The following is a 21,582-nucleotide window of genomic DNA, read 5'->3' as shown; positions in this document are numbered from 1 at the left end:
TTGTTTTTATAGATAAATTGTGGGACGAGAATCCTGCATTACTATAAAACCATTTCTTCATCTGTTTCTGTTAACTTTCCCTCATTTGCTCCCCTCCACCAACAGTCTCTCTTTTCCTCCCTCATTGCCTCTCTCCTCTCTGCCCATTACTCACTGCTTACTCTAGCTCATATCAGCACCTGTGGCAAATCACCATCTGGTGGCACAGCTAAATTAGCACCAATGCTCTTCATGCTCACTGCTCCTCTGTTCTTGTGCATTTTCTGACACGCACGCTCAAACAGCATTAATGCAAAAGCATTTGACTCATTAAGACCCAGATCCACGATCAGGCTTTCTCCACTTTTTTGTATGTGAATTTATTTTCTCTTTCTCTGTATGCCCTCTTCACTCCCCTCCTCTCATAAAAGAACTCTGCTTATGACTGTTAATCTGTGTCTAATGTACCTGAATATAAATTATCCATTAGGAAATTTGATCTTAATACCTGTCATTGTCTGGTACTTGTAAATCTTCTCTGTCTGCTGATTTCCCTTCGGGATCCCTTTCAGTGTGTGATGCTTGGTTGGTTTTAGGACTGTGTGTGTGTGTATGTGTGTGTGATAGCAGTAGATAAAAAAGCTTGTATGCATCTGTTTTTGCTTGCGAAAGGCCTGTTACTAAGGATTATTTTCATTACTGAGTGATCATATGATTATTTTTAGATACATTGCTGAGTTATTTTGTCCATAATCGTCAATGCAATTTTCTAGAGTACAAGATGACTGTGTTTATTTTGACTGATGACTAAAAACCCCAAGGTTTCTTTGTAAATAATACCAGAACGTCTGAAACATGAGAGTAACCGACACAAGTAAATGTTCGGTATTTCTCTTTAAAATAAATATTTATCAAAACAGTTGCTGATCCATCTTCTGTCAATCCACTATCGGTTTCTGCCTCACCATAGGTGATTGATGGTTGTTTTGATTGTTTGATTGATTCCCAGGTGATGGCTGAGGATTTAGACGGACCCTCCTACAATCACGTGCGCTACTCCATCGTGGACGGCAACCAGGGGAGCCCGTTCACCATCGATCCGGTCAGAGGCGAGCTTAAAGTCGCTCGCCAGCTGGACAGAGAGCGAGTAAGAGAAACAGCAGATACAATGCTGACTGTACACACACAGAATGTAATCCACAGGGGAACTAATTGCACTCTATGCAGAATCCAATCAGAGTAATGTCAGGCCTAATAGGGAAGCTTGTTTACTGATCTCTGCTGCCTTATTGCTTACAAAAGCAGTGTTGCCTTTATGCTAATTCTCTTTCTTTGTTACAGACTTCTGGCTTCACCCTGATGGTGGTCGCCTCAGACAATGGGGTGCCCAATCTTTCCAGTAGCGCCAAGATCAACATCGACATCTCAGACGTCAACGACAACCCGCCGCTTTTCTCCCAGGCCAACTACAGCCTCATCATCCAGGTGAGAGAGTGTGAAAAGCTGCTCAGTGTAAATTACTGATTAAAGGTAGAGAGGAGGAGAACGGGCTCGATGGAAAGGGGAGAAAGAGAGGCAAGGTACAGGGGGGGGATTGCAGTGGACAGAGAGAGAGGGATTAACAGGGAGAAATAATGGGAGACTAGTGTGCGCCTAGAATGTCAAGAAGCAAGTAGGAGGAAGAAGGTAAGCACGAGGGAGAAAAAAAAGGGGGGGAGGTGAGGAAATGGGAAGGCAGAAGCTGCATCTTAAGTATTAAAATGCAGATAAGGGATGAAAGAAAGGGTTCTGGTAAAAAAGTGGGATTGTGAAAGATACTTAGATAATTATGCACGGGAGAATATGTTAGGAAGAGAAAATGTAAGAGATTTACGTGTATTCCAGTTCGAGAGATCAAAAGAAGTAAAAAAATGGTAAAATGACTGAAGGTAGGGGGGCAAATGATTCGTTTACAATTTTCCTTTCTGTTAGGAAAACTAGGAGAATAATTTAAGAGGAACTGTGAGGAGGCACGTATACATTTCAGACAGCATAAGCACTTCAGGATGAAACATTGTTTTGACTTCAGAAAAGTCCTGACCGGCTTTATTTTACACACCGTGCCGCTTTGATCAAAGTGAAGTGCACAAAATCACTCCAAAGCAGAACAAGGAGAGAACACAAGGAAGACATTGTACACAACAACAGGAATATCAAGAGGATTTTTTTTTATTCCCCACACTAGATAATTAAAGTGAGCTTTGAGTCAGTAACTAAAAAGTCAACATAAAGGAAAGATCTGAAGCCAACGCAGCGACATAAAACACACGAGGCGAAGCTTTCACTGCGAGCTGACATGGAGCTTTGACTGGAACTCTTCAGAAGTAAAGTCACAACACTGAGGACAAAGACAACTGACAAATAGCAGCGCAGAATCACGGCCAGCAGCAGAAGATGAAAACATAGCAAATGGCTTAAGCATGAATAGTCAACATTTTCTTATTTCTGTATTAAAAATAAATAGAATGAATGTATGTGATGTGAAAATAGTCAAAGGAAGTCAAAAAACAAACCGAAAATTACTGTTGTTCAGCTCTCTTATGCCTTCCAGCTTTACTCTTTTTTTAATCTGACAGCTTTTAATAAGCAAGTTTTGACTGCAGCATTCAACTTTGAAAGAAATCACTGAAATGTACACTAAACTATACAAATATAGCAAAAACAATTACGAGATTCTTTACAGCATTAAACTAAAGAATGCATTCCCCTTCGCAGTTGGTGGTTGCAAAAACGTCTTTTAAAGGGAGTGAATACTGGACTAACAGTCAACGAGTTAGCAGAGACAATTCTTTAATATCTGCAATATGTCAATATTGTGTTCTCAATGTGATTCTTCTGCCTCCAAGTGGCCAAAATTAATTCAGTGACGGTTGTGTACATACACTGTATATATGAATGGACGAAGCCTGAGTGACATCAGCCATCTGTTACGGCAGGGGGCTTTGGAGGCTCATCGGCAGCAGCCGCAATGCTGGAAACCCTGTTTCAGCCTAACTTTGAGTCAACCTTACAGGTGCTGGAGCTCAGGCAGGTTTTAAGCCTCTTGTCTTTACAAACCGTTAAATCGTACCCAGCTGTCAATCATGTCAGCTACACGCCTGACTATTGATAACGCCTATTGTTCATTAAATCAAAACAGAGCTGATTTTTTTTTATTCAGCCCCGTACAGTGTGTCCCAGTGATGACAATAACTAATCAGACATATTTCAGTTTTTTCACCAGGCTGTAAACATGTTTATTATGCTCTAAAAATGGCCTTTTTGGCTGTGGTGTGTATGTGACTTCCGAGGCTCCAAAGTCCATCTTCTAGCTGACACTTGATAAACTGCAGGATTTTGCACTTCTGCATTGGCTTCATTTCTCAAGGCTTGAGGTAGCCGCTTGGTTTTGTATCAAGGGAACGCTGGCTGAAATAATTGCTGATCAGTTTTATCGAGTTACAATAAATTCAGGAGTTACTGTTTCTCCTTTCCAGCTGACACAATGAACATTCAGCTCCATTCACTCACACTTTTTCAATTTAGCAATGCGCTCTGGGTGCATATCTTAACTTGTGAAAAACACAACATTGATCAAAACTCATAAAAAAGTGTTGAGACACAAATATTAATCATTCCCCTCTTGTATCCCACAGGAGAATCGACCGAAAGGTACGAGTGTTCTCCAGCTAACTGTGACTGATAGGGACGCTTCCCACAACGGCCCACCTTTCACCTTCGCCATCGTGGACGGGAACGAGGGCGATACTTTCCACATCAATCAGCAGGGAGCTCTAGTGGCCGTGGGGGCGCTGAATAGGAAAAGTAAAGAACAGTACCTACTTCAAGCACAGGTGAGTCACTGCACCGAAGAGAAAGCAGAGTTGAGAGGTTGTATTGATTTAACCGTCAAGCCACAGCAAACCTGATCTATTTGTCTCCCTCTTTTCCCTCCCTCTACCTTTATTTTTTTCTGACACGCTCACTCCTTGCTCCGTCTTACTGTTTGTTTGTTTTTTGCGCAGTCAATGTTCATCTCACCACCTTTTTTAACTTTTTTAATGCATTCTAAACTAAGCTTTCCACCTTCTTAAAAACTCCATGTGATGTGCTGAATTGGAACAGGCATGAAATAAAGCCGCCGCATTGCAATGCACCTCACGGGAAAATCATAAATCAGAGAGATTCGCTTTGAGTTGGCGGGATCACGTGTGTTTCTGTGTGTTGATGTGTCACCTAAGAGGAGAGAACACAGAAAATAAATGGAGTGGGCAGATGGGATCAGGAATGAAAGTGTGATGTCTTTTTACACACACGACTTGCTCACTCAGGTTTGAGTCAGAAATGTTTTTGTTTTTTTCTAATTTACAGAGCTGATGATCATGTGTGAGGGAGTGAATGTTAACATTTATGATGTGTACATGTTTATCTGCCTTTCATATACACATACAGTATGTGGATGCTGTGAGTTAATGGATAATATGAGAAGAGCTTGATTGCCCTCTGCTGTTGGAAAAGTAAAGCTTGTAGATGAAATCCTACAGTACACAGTTAATGCTCATGCATGTTTATCTCTCTCCTTTCTTTTCTTTAGGTGTCCGACAGTGGCAAACCTCAGCTCTTTTCCATCGCCTTCATCAGCATTCAAATTATCGAGGAGAGCATCTACCCTCCTGCCATCCTCCCTCTGGACATCTTCGTCACCACAGCTGGGGACGAATACCCGGGAGGCGTCCTGGGAAAGATCCACGCCACCGACCAAGACATCTACGACACCCTCACCTACAGCCTCGCCCCCTCTTCTTCTCAATCTGTGGATGAGAGTGGCGCCTTGTTTTCAATCTCCTCCTCCGATGGTAAAGTCATCGCCCTCCGCCCGCTCGACGTAGGACACTACCCCCTCAACGTGACGGTGACAGACGGACGCTTCACCACGGCTGCTGATGTCAACGTGCACGTTAGACAGGCAGCCAGTCAGGCGCTGGATAACTCCATCGCAGTGCGCTTTGCAAATATCGCCCCCGAGGAGTTTATCGGGGACCACTGGCGCAACTTCCAGCGAGCCCTGAGGAACATCGCTGGAGTCAGAAGGAGTGAGGTCCAGTTAGTGAGTCTGCAGCCTTCAGAGCAAGGAGATCTGGATGTGCTGCTGACTCTGGAGAGATCTGGCAGCCCATACCAGTCTCAGGAGGTATGACATTTTATCTTAAATCAATAGATGCTAATTGATAGCTTATTGTTGTATGCTTTTCAGGGCAGATTATATAACTAACCAACCATCTGCTGAGTTCTAACCAAAAACCTGCCGAGTCTCTTAAATAGTCATGTTATCTATAAAATGTATGAAGAAGATTGAGGCCACTCTCATCAAGACAAATTTCAAAGTGTGACTTGTGTTTTCAGGTCGTCTTCCGCAAGCTGAACTCCTCTGCCGCTGTGATCGAGGAGATGACGGGGATACGCATCATGCGTGTGGTGCAGAAACTGTGTGCAGGTCTGAACTGCCCATTAGTTTTCTGCGACGAGGTCATCACCCTGGACAAGATGGCCATGTCCACTCACAGCACAGCTCGCCTCAGCTTTGTCACACCTCGACACCTGAGGACTGCAACCTGCCAGTGTGAAGGTAGAAATATCACGCCCTTCACACATTTCAACATTCACTGTCTGTTAAAAAAAAAACTGAGTGTTAGTTCTGTATGTGTGTATTTAGGTGGGAAATGTCCTCTATTGAACAACCTGTGTGAGAGTAGCCCCTGTCCTGATGGTATGGAGTGTGTAGCAGATCCCAAAGATCCTGTGTACAGTTGTGTATGTCCAGAAGTCAAGAAAGGCAAATGCTCTGGTAAGATCACCCACCTTTCTTGCATTTCTCCCACATGGCTTTTCCTCTTATAATCCCCAAAGCTTCTCTTTTTTTAATCTTTGGTTTCCCTTAGTTACATTTTTTTGTCACTTAATTTTTTTAAAAACATGTCTGTTCTTTATTTCAGACGGCCAATCCCTGACATTCAGTGGCAGCGGCTATGTGAAATATCAGCTGATGGAGAACGACAACAAGGAGCTGATGAAGCTTTCTCTGAGGCTCAGGACCTTCTCCAGCCATGCCACTCTCATGTATGCTAAAGGAACCGACTACAGCATCCTCGAGGTGTGTATGTGTGTGTGTGTGTGTGTGTGTGTGTGTGTGTGTGTGTGTGTGTGTAAACATATTCGTCCTACTCAGCCATGAAAGCACATTTATTCTTTAAGCTGCTTTAAAAGTAACGTTGCTTATCATAATTAAGTCCAGCCTGACTTTGTCTCTGCATTATTGCCCAGCATTTCATATCAAACGGGCTTTTAACAAACACATTACTGACCGCCTCACTCCCATGAGACTGTACCAACCTACCGTGCAGAGGGGTTCAAGAAGCCATTTTTAAAAAAAACTCCTTTCACATGACTGACTATGGGAATGTGGTGGTAGGTTGAAAAAACTCGCACACAGGAGCTATTTTTGGTGCTGGGAGGAAAACAGCCATCACTTTTCCACACATTCCTTTAACCAGTCTGTCTGGTGGAGCAGTCTGCGTAGTAAAACCTGTCTGACTGAGAGGCCATTATTGTTTTTTTTAGGGTGCAATGTAAGGATTTTAATATCTGCAAACGATTGCATGTTTTATTCAGAGGCTTGAACAGATGTTTTCTGGTTTGGATGTAAACGGCTGAATACTGAATATATCTATGAAATTGTAAGAAAAAGAGTGTTAAGATCTAATTACTTTTTGGCATACAGATAAATTGATGCACGCTGTATTTTCTGACCAGCAGTGATTTATCACAGTGTCACGCACTGATTTATCACAGTGAGTTGATGATTAGAATTAGATTTCCTTTCTGAGTTTTAATCCAGTGAAGTCAAAGCGAAAAAGGGAAACAAAAGAGAGAACCTAATGAGATGAGTAACCTCTTTAAGTCTGACAATGCTGGAAGTTTATCATGTTCCATCTCTGTGTTTTATAGATCGTCAATGGACGTCTTCAGTACAAGTTCGACTGCGGCAGCGGCCCCGGCCTCGTGTCCGTCCACAGTGCTCAGGTAAACGACGGCGAGTGGCACACCGTCTCTCTGGAGGTGGACGGTAACTACGCTAAGCTGGTGCTGGACCGGCTGCACGCCGCATCAGGCACAGCGCCCGGCACCCTGCGAACCCTCAACCTAGATAACAGCATTTACTTTGGCGGTCACGTACGGCAGCACGTCCCAGCTCGCCATGGACGCAGCCTTCCTGTCACCAACGGGCTGCACGGCTGCTTGGAGGCCATCACGCTCAATGGTCAGGTGCTGCCTCTTAACACCAAAGCTCAGCGGGCCCACGCCGTGCTGGAGGACATTGTGGACGTGGCTCCGGGCTGCGCACTCGCACCTGCTGAGAGTTGTTCCAGCAACCCCTGCAACAACGGGGGAGTCTGCACCTCGCTGCCTAATGGAGGTACATCATGTCCTGCTCAGCTCATTGCACTCACTCAGATTTTCACCGAAGTAGCTCATGTAAAATGTCATGTATTTCTTCTGCCCTTCTACTGTTGTAACTTAACATTTATTTATGTCTTAGAGTTTACATTTTTTTGCTAAATTCCATACCTGATCATGTATTACCACCTTAACTTCAAATCAAACATGGCTGCTAATTATAATCAGGTAGCAACTGTTATCTGCAACAGGCACCTTTTATCATAGTTTGGTCGGCACTCGCCGTGTTCCCGTGCTGTGGTCATTTGCAGTTAGTGCTGTTTGCTGTGCATGCAAAGCCAACACTCCTGCATGTGTTTCACATTAAAAACCTGCCAGCGGTTCAGAGTGCATCATCCCTCGCATTCCCTGGAGGTTTTTTTTTTTGTTTGTTAAATTGTTAAACATCTGCAGGATGTGTTGAGTTTCAGTACCATTAGCTCAAGAAGAAACTGCTGTAAGCATAAAGTGGCCTTGTCATTGTACCTTTTAAATGAATGTACATTATGCAGAATTGAATGAGTAAGCTACATAAGAAAAAGGTTGAGTCTTTTCTCGTTGACCTTTCCAAGTGTCTGACCTTTTCCTGATGTGAGAAACAACAACAAGTGATTGTTTCTAAACTGGCACAGATTTGAGACTGTAAGGCCACTTTAATTTTCCACTTGTTTAAATGCCTCTATTCATTCAGCATTTTGTATCCAAATCCTTCAGGCTACTTCTGCAAGTGTCCCGCCTCTTTCATGGGCACCCACTGTGAGGTGGGAATCAGCCCCTGTGCCTCCAACCCCTGCCTGTACGGAGGCACTTGTGTTCCTCGCGCAGGCGACTTCTACTGCCAGTGCAGAGGACAGTACTCAGGTCAAAGGTAGTGCAACCTTTTAATCTCAATTCTCATTCATAGTACGGAGCTTTCCACAATCATGCAGCAGTGAGACCAGGGTGGTAGGATGGTTTTTACATGTGTGTCTGTGATGAAGATAGACCCAGATAAAATGATCAGAACAGTTTAATCAGTCCTGCAGACTGAGCATCTGCGTATGAAGAACCTAATTCACACTATAGTGTTATATAACATGAATTGTACATCTGTCATTTTCACTATTTCACCACTTAAGGAAAATATTTGCTCTGCAAAATCACTTATCAGAATTGTATGAGTGTTCATGTGCTTTATTAGGGTAGTTTAACTTAACTTTTTCTTCATTCAGGTGCCAGTTGGGTCCGTACTGCAGAGACAACCCGTGTAAAAACAGTGGAAAGTGTATCGACAGTCTGGATGGTCCAGTGTGTGAGTGTGAGACAGGCTTCCAGGGAGACAGGTTAGTCAAATATGAATTCAAATATATGACCAGAACTTGTTTTAATAAGTAACCCAATCAAGACAAGTTTGATTGCTCAACATACTTTTATCCACTTGAAACAAACCTTGCTCTGACGTGTTGTCCAGGTGCCTGAGTGATGTAGACGAGTGCATGAAGAACCCCTGTTCAAACGGAGGCCTCTGCTACAACACATACGGCTCCTACAGGTGTAACTGCTCTCTGGGCTTCAGCGGGCAGATGTGTGAGCTCCGCAGCGAGGTCCGCAACGAGTTCGTCTCCACCTCCTGGAACATCGGCCTGGAGGAGGTGATCGGCATCGTGGTCTTCGTGTCCAGCATCTTTATCCTGGTCCTCCTTTTCATCATCATCCGCAAGAGGGCTTGTCGCAGCAAGTCGAGCAGGGACGACGACAAACACGGCAGGGGTTCAAACGTGCCTCACTCATTCCTACAGAGGCCGTTCTATGATGCCAAACTCAGCAAGAACATCTACTCGGACATCCCGCCTCAGGTCCCCGTCAGGCCCATCTCCTATACTCCCAGCATTCCTAGCGACTCGAGGAACAACCTAGACAGGAATTCATTCGAGGGCTCGGCTATCCCTGAGCATCCAGAGTTCAGCACCTTCAACCCAGACTCCATGCACGGACACCGCAAGACCGTGGCCGTGTGTAGCGTAGCACCCAACCTCCCTCCTCCCCCACCCTCCAACTCAGTTTCAGATAGTGACTCCATCCAGAAGCCAAACTGGGACTATGACTATGACAGTAAGTTTGCTTTATGGCAGCTTTTATTATTGATCAGGAAGGATTTGTTTTAAGTTCCTTGTTAGTCTTTGTCCGGTATTATATGGTATGGTATCTTTATTTACACATATTATTAGTGTGGTTGCAAAGAGGGGTGGGGCGAGATTATTTAAAATCACAATTCATTTTCAGTTTAATCACTTAATGATATTTAATTTAGCTTTAGTAAGCATCATTTTACGGGTCCTTTATTTCATAATCATTTTCTTGTAAGCATCCTTGAAAGGATGTTATTAAGCAGTAATTATAGAGGATATAGAGGCAGTGTTTAATTCTTACTCTTCCATTAAAGTGAATCCGATCATTTGCTGGTTTCAGCTCTAAATGTTTCTGCAATAAAGCACAATAAATGTAATGAATTCCTGTGGAGCCAAAACCAGCTTATAACCTCAACAAAACAAACTCAAGTCTTCTTGAAAGACGTAGATAACAGAACTCAGTAGTTTATTCTTTGAATTGTTTAAGGACATGATGGCCCCTTCAAAAAAGGGGCTTCTTTTGTCCATGCATAAGATTAGAGCTTCTATCACAAAAAAAATTGTGTATCAAAAAAGGGAGTTCATATTTGGTTTGATTTTGATGAATTTTTGATTTGAACTTATTGAATGTAGAAGAAGACTGGGAATGTTTGGGTGTCTCACGATTACATTTCGATTCTTGGGGTCACAATTCCATTCAGAATCTATTTTAAATTTAAAACAAATCAAGATTCATGATTCGAAGTCTATTTTTGAATTAGTGCATACTCCAGGATCTACTCCAGTCATCTGTGAGACTGGCTGAATTTCTTGCTGCTCCAATTGTCATTCTACTGAGTTAAAGGGCTAGCATTAGCACTTAGCAGGAAGTAACTGATTAGCCCAAAAAAAAAGTGTTTTTTTGGAAGTTATGAATCTAGAAGATAAGAATTTCCATTTTTACAAAAATCAAAATAATTTGGATTGTATCTGTATTGTTGTTCTGTATTGGGGATGTTTTTATATCTTTTACATGTTCATGTCTAATCCACGTTCATCAAACCGTGCTCTCTTCTCCAGCCAAAGTGGTGGACTTGGACTCGTGCCTGACCAAGAAGCCTGTGGAGGACAGCGCGTGTCACCCCTACAACACCCGCGGCAGCATGTCTGAGGTTCACTCCCTCAGCTCCTTCCAGTCAGAGTCCTGCGATGATAATGGTATGCTAACACCCAGCATGTTAAACTTTTTTTCTCACTAAGAGAGACTTAAGGAGAGCAGAAAAGTTAAAGCAGTTTTTATAACACATCTATGACACATCTAACCAAATTATTTTGATTTATGATTGAGATGTAGTTTAAACTTTCAATGACTTACTTCTTTCCTCTTCTTCCTGATTGGCCTGCAGAGTTTTTATGACAGTTACCTTTTTGCCTTGTTGATTCTCATGCTAACACTGTTTCTTCGCATGCTCAGAGTGGATTGGCCCTGATATGGTGTCTCTGGGGTCACTTGTTCTTTTCTCTTTCTTTTTGCTGCGGGGGCTTCAGCTCCCATATGGATCAAATCAGTCCACAGATCCAGAACAAGGTTTTAAATGAGGGGTCCGGCCTGTAAGTCCCCAATCATCTGCGGTACAGACGGAAACAATCACAACAACTTGTGCTGTGTAATTCTCCCGGGATTGTATGCAGTTTATTTTAAATATACGTCGGCGCTCTGTTGTTGAGAAGGAGTTTGATGACTTACTCAGAAAGCACTTTAGTTGTTCTTAAAGTCACGACGCAGGTCATTTAATTGACAGAATTGAATATTGTTGTTTTCCTTTAAAGCATGCCATTTTTCCTTTCTGTTTGTCATTTTGTTTTGCTTTTCAAAATATAGCTAAAAACGGATGTTTGAAGCGAACACCACGGAACATATCTCAAGGGTATACGTGCATATTTTATGTTCTCCATTTGGTCCTGATATCATACTTGTTCCCCCACGTCATTCATCAGGATATCATACGGGGAATTTGTGCTGCTCACAAGTCATCAAACCCTTCATCTCTTACCTCCAAAACTAAATTGAATTAGTCATTGAATATTTCCTGTTTCGTCCTATCTTCTTAGTTTTTTTTCCATACACACATACAGGATTTTCTTTTTATTTCCGGTCGGGAAATGCGTTTTATATCCCTGGGGAATTTCACTGATTCTTCCATCTGTACTGTCAATGGCAACCCATAGCCTTTCAGTATGTTGTTATTGTGTGTTTCTTGAACAAACAAAATTTCAAAAACCCAGCTCCCCACCGTCTCTCCTTCCATATTGTCTTGTGCCCAGCCATGAACCCCCTCTCCAACACTCAGGATCCAAATGAAATGCTTCTGCAAACAATTATAGGGACATTTGTTGGAAGTGTTGTGTGTTGCCATCACTCCCACCACCATGCACTCCATTTGTTTAGATATTTTTTTTTTTTTTTAAAGCATTTGTGCTAATACTGGATCTCTTCCACCCCTCCCCTTCCCCTTCCCCCCTCTCACAAGCCTCTATAGTGACAGTAATCCACCTTGTCAACCGTGCTGTTGACACGGTGGAAGGAGAAGGTACTTTTTTTTTTTTTATTGCTTCCATCTGCAGCTAGTTGTGTCCTTGGTGTTGGGAATGTGAAGAGCTGCCATTCTCTTAAACTGATGAACCTCACCCAACCCTGATGTCTCCCTTTTCACAAGTAGCTGACAGTTCAAAAGATAATCAAACAAGAGGCATTGAATATGTTTCAGTATCGATCTTTTCTAACTTCTGATTACACAATTCCTGGAGTCTAAGAAAATGGCAGACATGGTAGACTATTGTGAAAAACTGAACCCGTCACTCTTTTTGTTTTTTCCTCCCTTGTTCCATCGTCTTCATTCCATTTGTGCTTGTAGCTGATTGTTCTCTTCTCTCAGGTTTTATTGTGACTTATTCTTCTCTCTTTCTCTCCTCCTTCTGGCCTCCTCTAAAGAGTCTTTTTTGGCTCATGATCTCAAGAACCCAAGAGGTGACTTTTTACATCTTCTGTTTGCCTGATGCTCTCTGGTGTTTTCCCCTCCCTCCAACTCTAAACCACTAACCCCCCCCTGAAGATTAACAAAGAGAGGGTCCAACCTCCTCTGTGAGGTTGAGGTGGTATGACACTTAGTGTTGTCTGCATCTATGGCCTCATGCATTGTACCGTCTACCTCTGTAAGGTTACAGAAAACTCCTCACACAAGCAGAACTTCCCATGCATGGTTTTGATCCTGTGACATTAATGATTTATGTTAACCCTCACTGTGTTTGATCAAAGGTAACTAACTGTAAATTAAACGGACTGTATGGAAGTCATTGTGTTTGTGTGTAACAGTTACTGCTGTCAGCAGAGTTTGTGACATGATTTACGGTTATTATCTTCAAAACGATTAGAACCCTATCATTAAATATGAACCTAATAACTATATTATTTAATTAGTGAAATAAAGTGGTGGAAGAACAGACAGTTATAGGGTCTTTATCTTCTGTACTTTGACTTATATCCATATTAAACAGAATATTAGGTAGAGTTTATTATCTACAGTTATTTAAATCAATCCATTAAATGTGATTGGATGACTCCGACTTGTGCATGGTTAAAAAAAGAATTAAGGGAACGGACGTGGAACTGTTAAAATTTGCAATCTCTGCAGAAGACTTGAATACCACCAGCCCATCTCTCACTCAAGTCTTTTTCATCAATAAAGTTTTTGTCACCTGATATTCAAACACACATGACCTGTAATCAGCCTGCTAGCCACTACCTCCCTCAAGTTTATGACAAATGTTTTTTATATATATATATCATGGAGGTTAGCTTGTTGTTCTAAATCACTTTTTTTTACATTAGATTATCCATGATTTCACACAGAGTTGATTGTTTTCATGCTTTTTGCATAGAATCAAACACAAAGACAGAAATGGATGTTTAAAAAAGTTTTTAGGTCACTGTGTTTTAAAGTCTGTGAATTTGTGTGTTCCTCTCACAAAGTGGTGTGAAGTGTTTATTTAAGAACTCGTGTTGCTGTGATGTTTTGTGCTGCTGTTGCATGGTGTGGACTTTCAATATTAACGCCTACTTTTCTGTTTCAGCGAGCATTAATGCAAAACATTAATGTTTCTGTTTTATTTATTTTTGATCAATCAGGATATCACTGGGACACATCTGATTGGATGCCAAGTGTTCAACTTCCTGGAATCCAGGAGTTTCCTCAGTATGAGGTTGTGGAGTCGCCAGCCCCTCTGTACAGCGACCCGAGTGCCATTGACACCGACTACTATCCCGGTGGCTTCGACATCGAGAGTGATTTCCCGCCGCCACCGGAGGACTTCCATGCAAACGATGACCTGCCGCCTCCGCCTCTGCCAGAGTACGCTGACCGCTGTGACACACTGCGGCCTCTGGGGAGAGATCTGGACCCGTCAACAACCAGTCCAGGGGGTTCTCCTGGGGTCCGCACGCGCCCTGCCCTGCCACAGCTCTACAGCCTTAACCAGTACCTGCCGCAGCACTCCTACGCGAGTGACTCGGGCGACAACGAGGGTCAGGGCGCCACTTCCACCTCAAACACCACCACCCCCGCTTCCACATTGTGCACCAGCGGCTACAGAGGGGGCTATCCGTTAGGTTGTAGTCGGGACTTTGATTCGTCAGCTCTGGACAACATGTCCATGTCTCTGTACACGTCCACAGCCTCCTGCTCGGACATGTCAGCGTGCTGCGAGGAGTCCGAGGCGATGATAAGCGACTACGAGAGCGGCGATGAGGGTCACTTTGAGCGGCTTGTCATCCCGGGGCTGGACTCCCAACAGCACACTGAAGTCTGACACTGGATCCAAACAAAAGTGCCTGAACCCACAGCTACACCTTATGTTCGACCGCCACATGCCACCCACACCGTATATGTACACAGTAAACACACACAAACACACACAAACACACACACAGGATAGATGGAGTCAAACACAGGGGTTGTTGAGACTGGTTTTAAAGGCCAATCGGCTGAGGAGATCTCATGAAGCTATAGGAGAAACTCTGTAGCATCTTAACGTCTGCTCAGTCCAACTCCTGTCTCTTTATGTGGGCGGTGCCATCGCTTTAATTATCTGTCATCATTCACAGGAAGTGGATTTGTCTGAAGATCATCGTTTCAATGTACAACAGAAAAAGCATCAAGAGAATAAAAAAATATGATATTTACAACAATATCTTTGTTTCTATAAATAGAACCAAGCAAAGTTTTTTTATGCAGGTCCTCATTTTCAATGTAAATTTAAATGTACAGTTTTGATTTCAAAGTTTACTAGGTTTTGTAGATATTCTATGCTTTTATTTTCAACAACAAAAAAAAATAATTAAATGGTGTGACATTATCAGCCTTACTGTGCTTACATTCACAAAAAAAAGAAATTTAAAAAAAAAAGAGAAAAAGAAGAAGAAAAGAGCGTGGCTTTTCCGAAACACACAATGTACTCGTAAAGTTTATCGTCTCCTGCTCATTTCAAAAAGGGTCTTCAATGAACGACTGCATATTCTTGTGTTGTTTTTTTATGTGTTTGTTTGTAAATTTTGACTTTGGAACCTCTTTATTTTTCCACCAAGAAAATGGGACCCAATATATTTATAGAGCAGAGTTATCCATGGACACATGACTTTTTCAGGTGTCTGTGTGTGTGTGAGCAATGCTATGGTCTTGTTTAAGGTTTTTATTGAATACTGCCACGAGCTCACGCTTTCCTACTGGCAATAAATTATTCCTAAAAAATACTACGACTGTCTGTGTCTCATTATTTCCAAACTCAATTCATTTATAGAAAAAGTATTATTTTGATCATAATAGAATTGCTTTTTCGTTTGTGCAAAATTATGTACATGATCTGTTCGGAAGGCTTCTTGACTTGCACTTATTATACTGTGAGTACTATATCCAAGCCTCAAACCCTCTTGATTTAATTTTCACTGCAAGTAAAGTTAATCTGCAAAAATATCAATAAACCCTTTTTTTGTTGCTTCTTGGGCAAACAAATCATTTTCTTAGCCAAAAACTTTCAGATATTTGTAAAAAAATTTAAAAGACAAAGCAAAAAAAAATCTCTATTAACAGACTTATTAGTTCCAAAAGCAGTTGTAAGTGTTATGATTCTTGAGGAGATCTTTACCGTTTTTCAGATACTTCATATTTCGGAGTAAATCTTTGAATAATTATGGAACCCCACGTGAATAAAGAACATTGATTTTTTTTTAAATATTTCACTTACAATAGGGAACAGGATGACCCAAACAATCTATACTCTTATCACTGTGCAGACTGTGCAATAATCAGGGGAAACTGCGTGTGATGGATTAAAGATGATGAACTTCCCGTCACATCTTATTTCAGTCTTCTTCTCAGTCCGACAGCTCTGTGTCACCTCCCTCCTCTGACATCCTGCTGTTGCTTGTATCAATAAAGCCTGGTTGTGTCACGAGGCTGAGAAACTAACATGACCCTGGTACCTCCAGGCTGGATCCTTCACTATACACATTCTGTATTTCTCACTGTTTCGCTCTGTGCACTGAGCTGACCAGGTCATGGCTGCATGCAGGACTGACTTGTTCCTCCTCCTGGGCTCTGCTGTCAAGAGTGACCTTTTGACCCAAAGCTAGGACAGCAGAGTCACTCCAAATCTGCTGTTACAGGCTGACTTCTGCCAAGACATCTCTGCTCCTCCATCTCTCTGATGAATCATATCACGTCACCAAACCGACAGCCTGTCTGCATGATGGTGAAACTGAAGACGGGGCTTCAGAGTTTGTCGAGAGGCTCAGAGGCTCACTGAGTACAATCGCAGTAATGAAGCATGTTTGCAAAGGTGTTTGGAATAAATTCAGAAAGTTCCAAAGATGTCACAAATGCACTTGTACTTGCACTGCTTGTTAAAGCAGACTTACAATAAAATGAAAGAAATCCCCTCACTCAGCCTTTAATCTTAAATGTAACAAGCATTAAATAAAGGTTAATAGGTTTCTCATTTTTCCTCCCTACAGTTATATAAGTAAAGAAAGAGTACAACATTTTTGTAGATACATTACATTTGTTAGATACATTTGTTGGGTTGCCAACCAACCAGGAGTTACTTGTCCTGGTTAACTAAAATGTTGTTTTCACTTCATTTTTTTAATGTAAGACATCAAAAAGACCTACAGTTTAGATTATTGAGCCCTGGTGTGAAGCTTTACTTAACCTGAGAGTAACAAAATCCTAGACAATATGAGGAAGGTTTCCCCCATTTCTTACAGTCCATATTTTTTTATTATTATTATTATTATTTATTTATTTTTTTGTAAATTTTATTTCATTCAAACAAACAATACAGTTTAGAAAAACAAACAAACATAACATCTCAAATTTTGAATGAAAAGGAGCAGAAAGAAGACTAATCTTATAATATCTGCCCCTCTTTCACAAAACATTAATTAAAACAAAACAAAACACTTAATTCAAAAACAATTAAAATTTAATTAAATTGGCTGCAGGCAAACACAGCCACTGGCAGCCCCATTGTAGATCCTCCTTAACAATTCATTATACACCTTACAAAGCATATCATAATACATTTTTTTACAGCATCACAAAACAAAAATATCACTTATTTGCCTTGAGATATCCAACTTCTCATCCAAGTCCTGGGTGCTAGTTTAACCCCTTAGGTAGAGGAGAAGCCCCATGCACAGAGACAAAGTTAGTCTTTGATGGACTTGTCACTGATTCAACTCCCGGGCCAAAACCATTAAGCGCATGTCATACTTCCTTCTGTCTCTCTTCCCCACATCTCTTCAGCTGCCCTCCTAATGAAGGTAAAAGCCAATAAAACAATCTTAATGAAAGTGTAACTTTAAAGAAAAGAAAAACTACAGTAATGCTTAAAGGGTAAACATGAGGTAAAGAAAAATAAAAGACAGAAAGTGGTACCAATGTGAAAGGTCGTGCTGTGATTGAATTCCTTTGGCTTCCTTATTTCTCATCATCACTCCCCTCTTTACTCCATTTCAATGTGATCCACCCCAAAACAAATTTTGTAACTCTTCGTCAGATGTTGGACACACAATTTCAAAGTAGTGTCTCCACATTTTTTTACCCCACGTTTAACCAGGATAAAATGAGAACCTTAACCGAGCCATCACATCACCTAGTTCTTATCTTTTACCCTCAAGAACTTTTTTGATTGACCCCAAAAGCTTCTTTTTTTAAGTTCACCTTCATGCAATTAAATGGAAATATGTCTGTGAATTCTTTAGATGCTTTCCCACAAGCTTTGTTTTTATGTTGCTCGATTCTCAAAGCAATGCAGAGCAGATATCATTCCTCAGCTCTGAAACAATTAGCTCTTCAATCTAACTGTTTACTTCTTCTTCTCTTCTATACTTATTTTGATCCTAACTGAACACGACTGCCAAGTTAATCCTGAGGAATGATCTCAGTTTGGTTACAGAGTGTGTAAACAGTTTCAGAACCAGCAGCTCCAGTCTTGGAGGTTTGATGTGGAATAGCAGTGGTAACCACTTTGCAGCCACTCATGTGCTTCCTCATCTTATGGTTGGTGGATCCAATTAACTGTGGAAATGGTAGCAGGTGTTTCTTCCATTACATAAATTAAGATTTTCATACCTATTTATGCATTATTCATATAACTGAATCACCAGGCAGTGATGTTCTGCTTCAAGGATTGTGCATATTAGCGTGAGGCTCACTGGGGGCAGAGCGGCTGCAATATTGTGAGACCACCACAAGAGGGCTGCACATGACAACTCATAATAGGACAGACTGGATGTGCGAGCCAAAAAAAAACAAAAAAACAGGAGAAGAACACAAAAAGGCACGTGCAGGTTCATTGAGTGATTTCACTCAGCGGATCCTTCTGGATGAATGACAGAAGACAAATCGGAACCATTCATGGATCGTTTGGCAAGCAAACAGGTTATGTGTGCAAATATGGGCTGCCAACTCAAACTCTGCATCATTTATCCCACAATGCTCCTTCTTCCAGAGTTAATACCCATTTCATACCCTCAATACCAAAAAAAAGGCCCCTTATATTGTATTCCATTCCTGCTAGCCTCAAAAAGAGTCAGTGTCTCAAAAAGTTTATGACAGCAAGATTCGTTTTTTAATCAATCAAATGTCGAGCTGTGATCTGCTGTTTGCACAGATTGTGTGCTCAAGACTGTTAATAACAGTGAGTTGAAGTTCCTCATAAAAAACGCAAATATCAAACACCTCAAATATCGAGTGAAATCAAACACAAGTGTCTTAGAGAGACATAGAGGAAGGAGGAAGGGGATTTACAAGAGGCTAACGGGCTGTTTAAACATGTCTACACAGAACTGAATGTCTGACAGAGCTAATCTGACCCACAGGGCCGAAAACAAAAAAATCCGCCCCGTCAACTATGAGAATGACGCCAGGCATCCCCCCCCCCCGACCCAGAAATGTCTCATCCCTGCACAGAGACCGGGAAGCTGATATTAACATCGACCCACCTCAGCTGTCTGACGCTCCATTATAATTCTCAGACAAAGCAGACGGGAGAGGGGGGAAACTGTGGGCTCCTGCTTCTCAGGAACAAGGACGCTTTATGAGGTCATGGGTCACAACAGAAGCAGCAGGCATCACAACTGAGGCGAGGATTCCCGCCATGTCTGTTTCAGCCACCTTAAATTGTCTTGCTGACGTGTTTTACTGTGGAGGAATCATCTGAACAGATCTGTATACATTTTCTAGAATGACCCCCAACAAGTCATTGTGGTGAGTTGGTAGGGTAACAGTAATAATAATAATAATAATAATAATAATAATAATACATTTTATTTAAAGGCGCCTTTCAAAACTCTCAAGGTCACCTTACAGAGCAGAGATAAAAACAACAAAGTAACAACACAACGATAAAATTAACATTAAAAAACACAAATGTACAGGATGTAAAGGAGTTATGAGAACGGGTGGAGACTGAATATGCCAGTTTAAAAATATGTGTTTTGAGATGAGATTTGAAAATGGAGAGAGAGTCGATATTACGGATTTATGGTGGGAGGGAGTTCCAGAGGTGGGGGGGCAGAGCGGCTGAAGGCCCAGGACCCCCATGGTGGACAGGCGGGCGGGTGGTGCAGTGAGTTGAATGGAAGAAGAGGACCTGAGAGTGCGAGTAGGTGTGTTGATGTGCAGGAGTTCAGAGAGGTAGAGCGGAGCAGAATTAGGAGCCTAATAGTCAAATGATTTGGACACATTTGTGAATAAAAAATGCTTCAACTAAAGCCTCACATGCAGCAAAGTTGAAAGTTATTAAGAGCAGGTTCCACCAAGATGTCACGTCTAGATCAGTTTGCTCATCACAAGTAGTTGTCACATTTCGCGAATATAAAGAGCACTTTGGCAACATTCTTTTAAAGACTGAAGTTGCTTATATTTCCTCTTGAGCATGCTCAGTGGTTGTGGGACAGCAATTGCACTTTAATATGAATCAATAAGCTGTAAATAGTGCTTCTTGAATTATCCAAAAATTTAAGTAAAGTTAAGTAAATAGTCTATCCTAAATAAAGGTGATATTACAGTAATATAGTGTATGTACGATAAGTATTAATAAGTCATAGCTTATGATATATAGAGTTGTCAGATTTAGTGAAAATGTTTTGAAAAAAGTGTGCATGTGCATTGCTGAATAGTGATATAATTCATAGTTGCTGTTTGTTAGGAAAATGTAAAAAAAAAACTGTGCAAAAACATGCAAGGATTCAAAACATCCAAACAATCCTGAGACCAACAATAAAACAAACCAACTGTAAAAGGTTTAACTATACTGTCAGTCACTTTAAGTCTCCAGGGGCTGGGAGTCTGTGGATTATAACAAAAAAAAAAGAGCACAACAAAACAAAAACAAATAGTCTGGTTCCATTCATGTAAGATTAAATCGCTCATGTATTGCTAATATGCATAATCATGTGCTGTGAGAAAACGTGTGTGTATGTGCATTAGAAAATGACACATGCACGCACAGAGACCACTGACCCCAATAATCCTCTTTCTACCAGCATTCACATCCATTTTCCTGGGTGGAGCGCTGCTGTTGTCATGGCGACCGGCCAAATGGAGAGGGGTGGGGGGTGGGGGTTGAGGGGGAGGAGAGTTGTTGGGGCAACAGCAGATAAAAGCAAACAGTCGTGTTTCTCTGTGGGATGTAGTGATGACCGGTGAAGCAGCAAAGACACGCCGCGGCTGTGTCGACATGGCGCTCATTACATTACTGCTGTCTCCTCATTCTGCAGACAGCTCTCTCAAATCAGACCCATGTGTGCGTGCGTGGGTTTGTGTATGTGTATGTGGGGAGGCCCTCTCGGCAACCCTCCTGTCCTCATCATGGGTGCACCTGCCCTTTTACTCCCCCACACATAGCACTTGTCTCCCACTCTTGTTTTGTTTTTTTCCTCATTCACCTTTCGCCTCTTTATCCCTTCCTTCCCCCACAAAAACTCTTAACTGGCTCACTTGAACTAGTTTCTCTCATTGTTGCGATGAAAACCACACAGCTATTTGAATTACCTTGCCCTGTCTTTCATTTTTATTCAGCCAATAAGTAGGCAGTTTGACAGAAATCACAAGTCCTTTTTTTTTTGTTTAGTATTTATTTATTTTATTCCCCCGTATCAGAACACTTTTAAGGAAAATTGCTCAACCAACTTCAATCAGACAACGTTCAATTTTCCTCTGACGTCATGCTCAGTGTGGGAAGCTCAAGTGCTTTTTTTTAATTTTTTATTATGTCCTTCTGCTCCACTCCAGTTTGTTTGTTGTATAGAATCGGGGGTTTGCTTTTTATTTATTCAACTTTTCCAAATTGATCAGCAACAATTTTTTTAATGAGCATTGAAAATCTGGAGGGAAATCTGAAACCTGTAGAACCCAATAGCTACAGTCAAACATCAGGTTAGCTT

General features: G+C 41.6%; 1 protein-coding gene across 2 annotated transcripts in view; it reads left to right on the top strand.

Moving 5' to 3' along the window:
* Positions 1–15,384, top strand: part of fat1a (FAT atypical cadherin 1a) — a 78,686-nt gene extending 63,302 nt beyond the window's left edge. The window contains exons 16-29 of one of the 2 annotated variants that reach the window (XM_065956569.1): positions 989–1,126; positions 1,321–1,464; positions 3,654–3,851; positions 4,592–5,188; positions 5,401–5,623; positions 5,711–5,842; positions 5,991–6,148; positions 7,003–7,471; positions 8,206–8,359; positions 8,703–8,813; positions 8,942–9,582; positions 10,659–10,796; positions 12,571–12,606; positions 13,765–15,384. In XM_065956569.1, the coding sequence (XP_065812641.1) occupies positions 989–1,126; positions 1,321–1,464; positions 3,654–3,851; positions 4,592–5,188; positions 5,401–5,623; positions 5,711–5,842; positions 5,991–6,148; positions 7,003–7,471; positions 8,206–8,359; positions 8,703–8,813; positions 8,942–9,582; positions 10,659–10,796; positions 12,571–12,606; positions 13,765–14,444 (3,819 nt within the window). In that variant the 3' untranslated portion in view covers positions 14,445–15,384. The remainder of the gene's footprint in view (positions 1–988; positions 1,127–1,320; positions 1,465–3,653; positions 3,852–4,591; positions 5,189–5,400; positions 5,624–5,710; positions 5,843–5,990; positions 6,149–7,002; positions 7,472–8,205; positions 8,360–8,702; positions 8,814–8,941; positions 9,583–10,658; positions 10,797–12,570; positions 12,607–13,764) is intronic. The other variant, XM_020647177.3, reaches the window with a different exon arrangement.
* Positions 15,385–21,582: the final 6,198 nt, after the last annotated feature.

Source organism: Labrus bergylta, chromosome 1, assembly GCF_963930695.1.
Source record: "Labrus bergylta chromosome 1, fLabBer1.1, whole genome shotgun sequence".
NCBI lineage: Eukaryota > Metazoa > Chordata > Actinopteri > Labriformes > Labridae > Labrus > Labrus bergylta.
The sequence above is the reverse complement of the archived record's forward strand: the minus strand, read 5'-3'. Positions and strand labels throughout refer to the sequence as shown.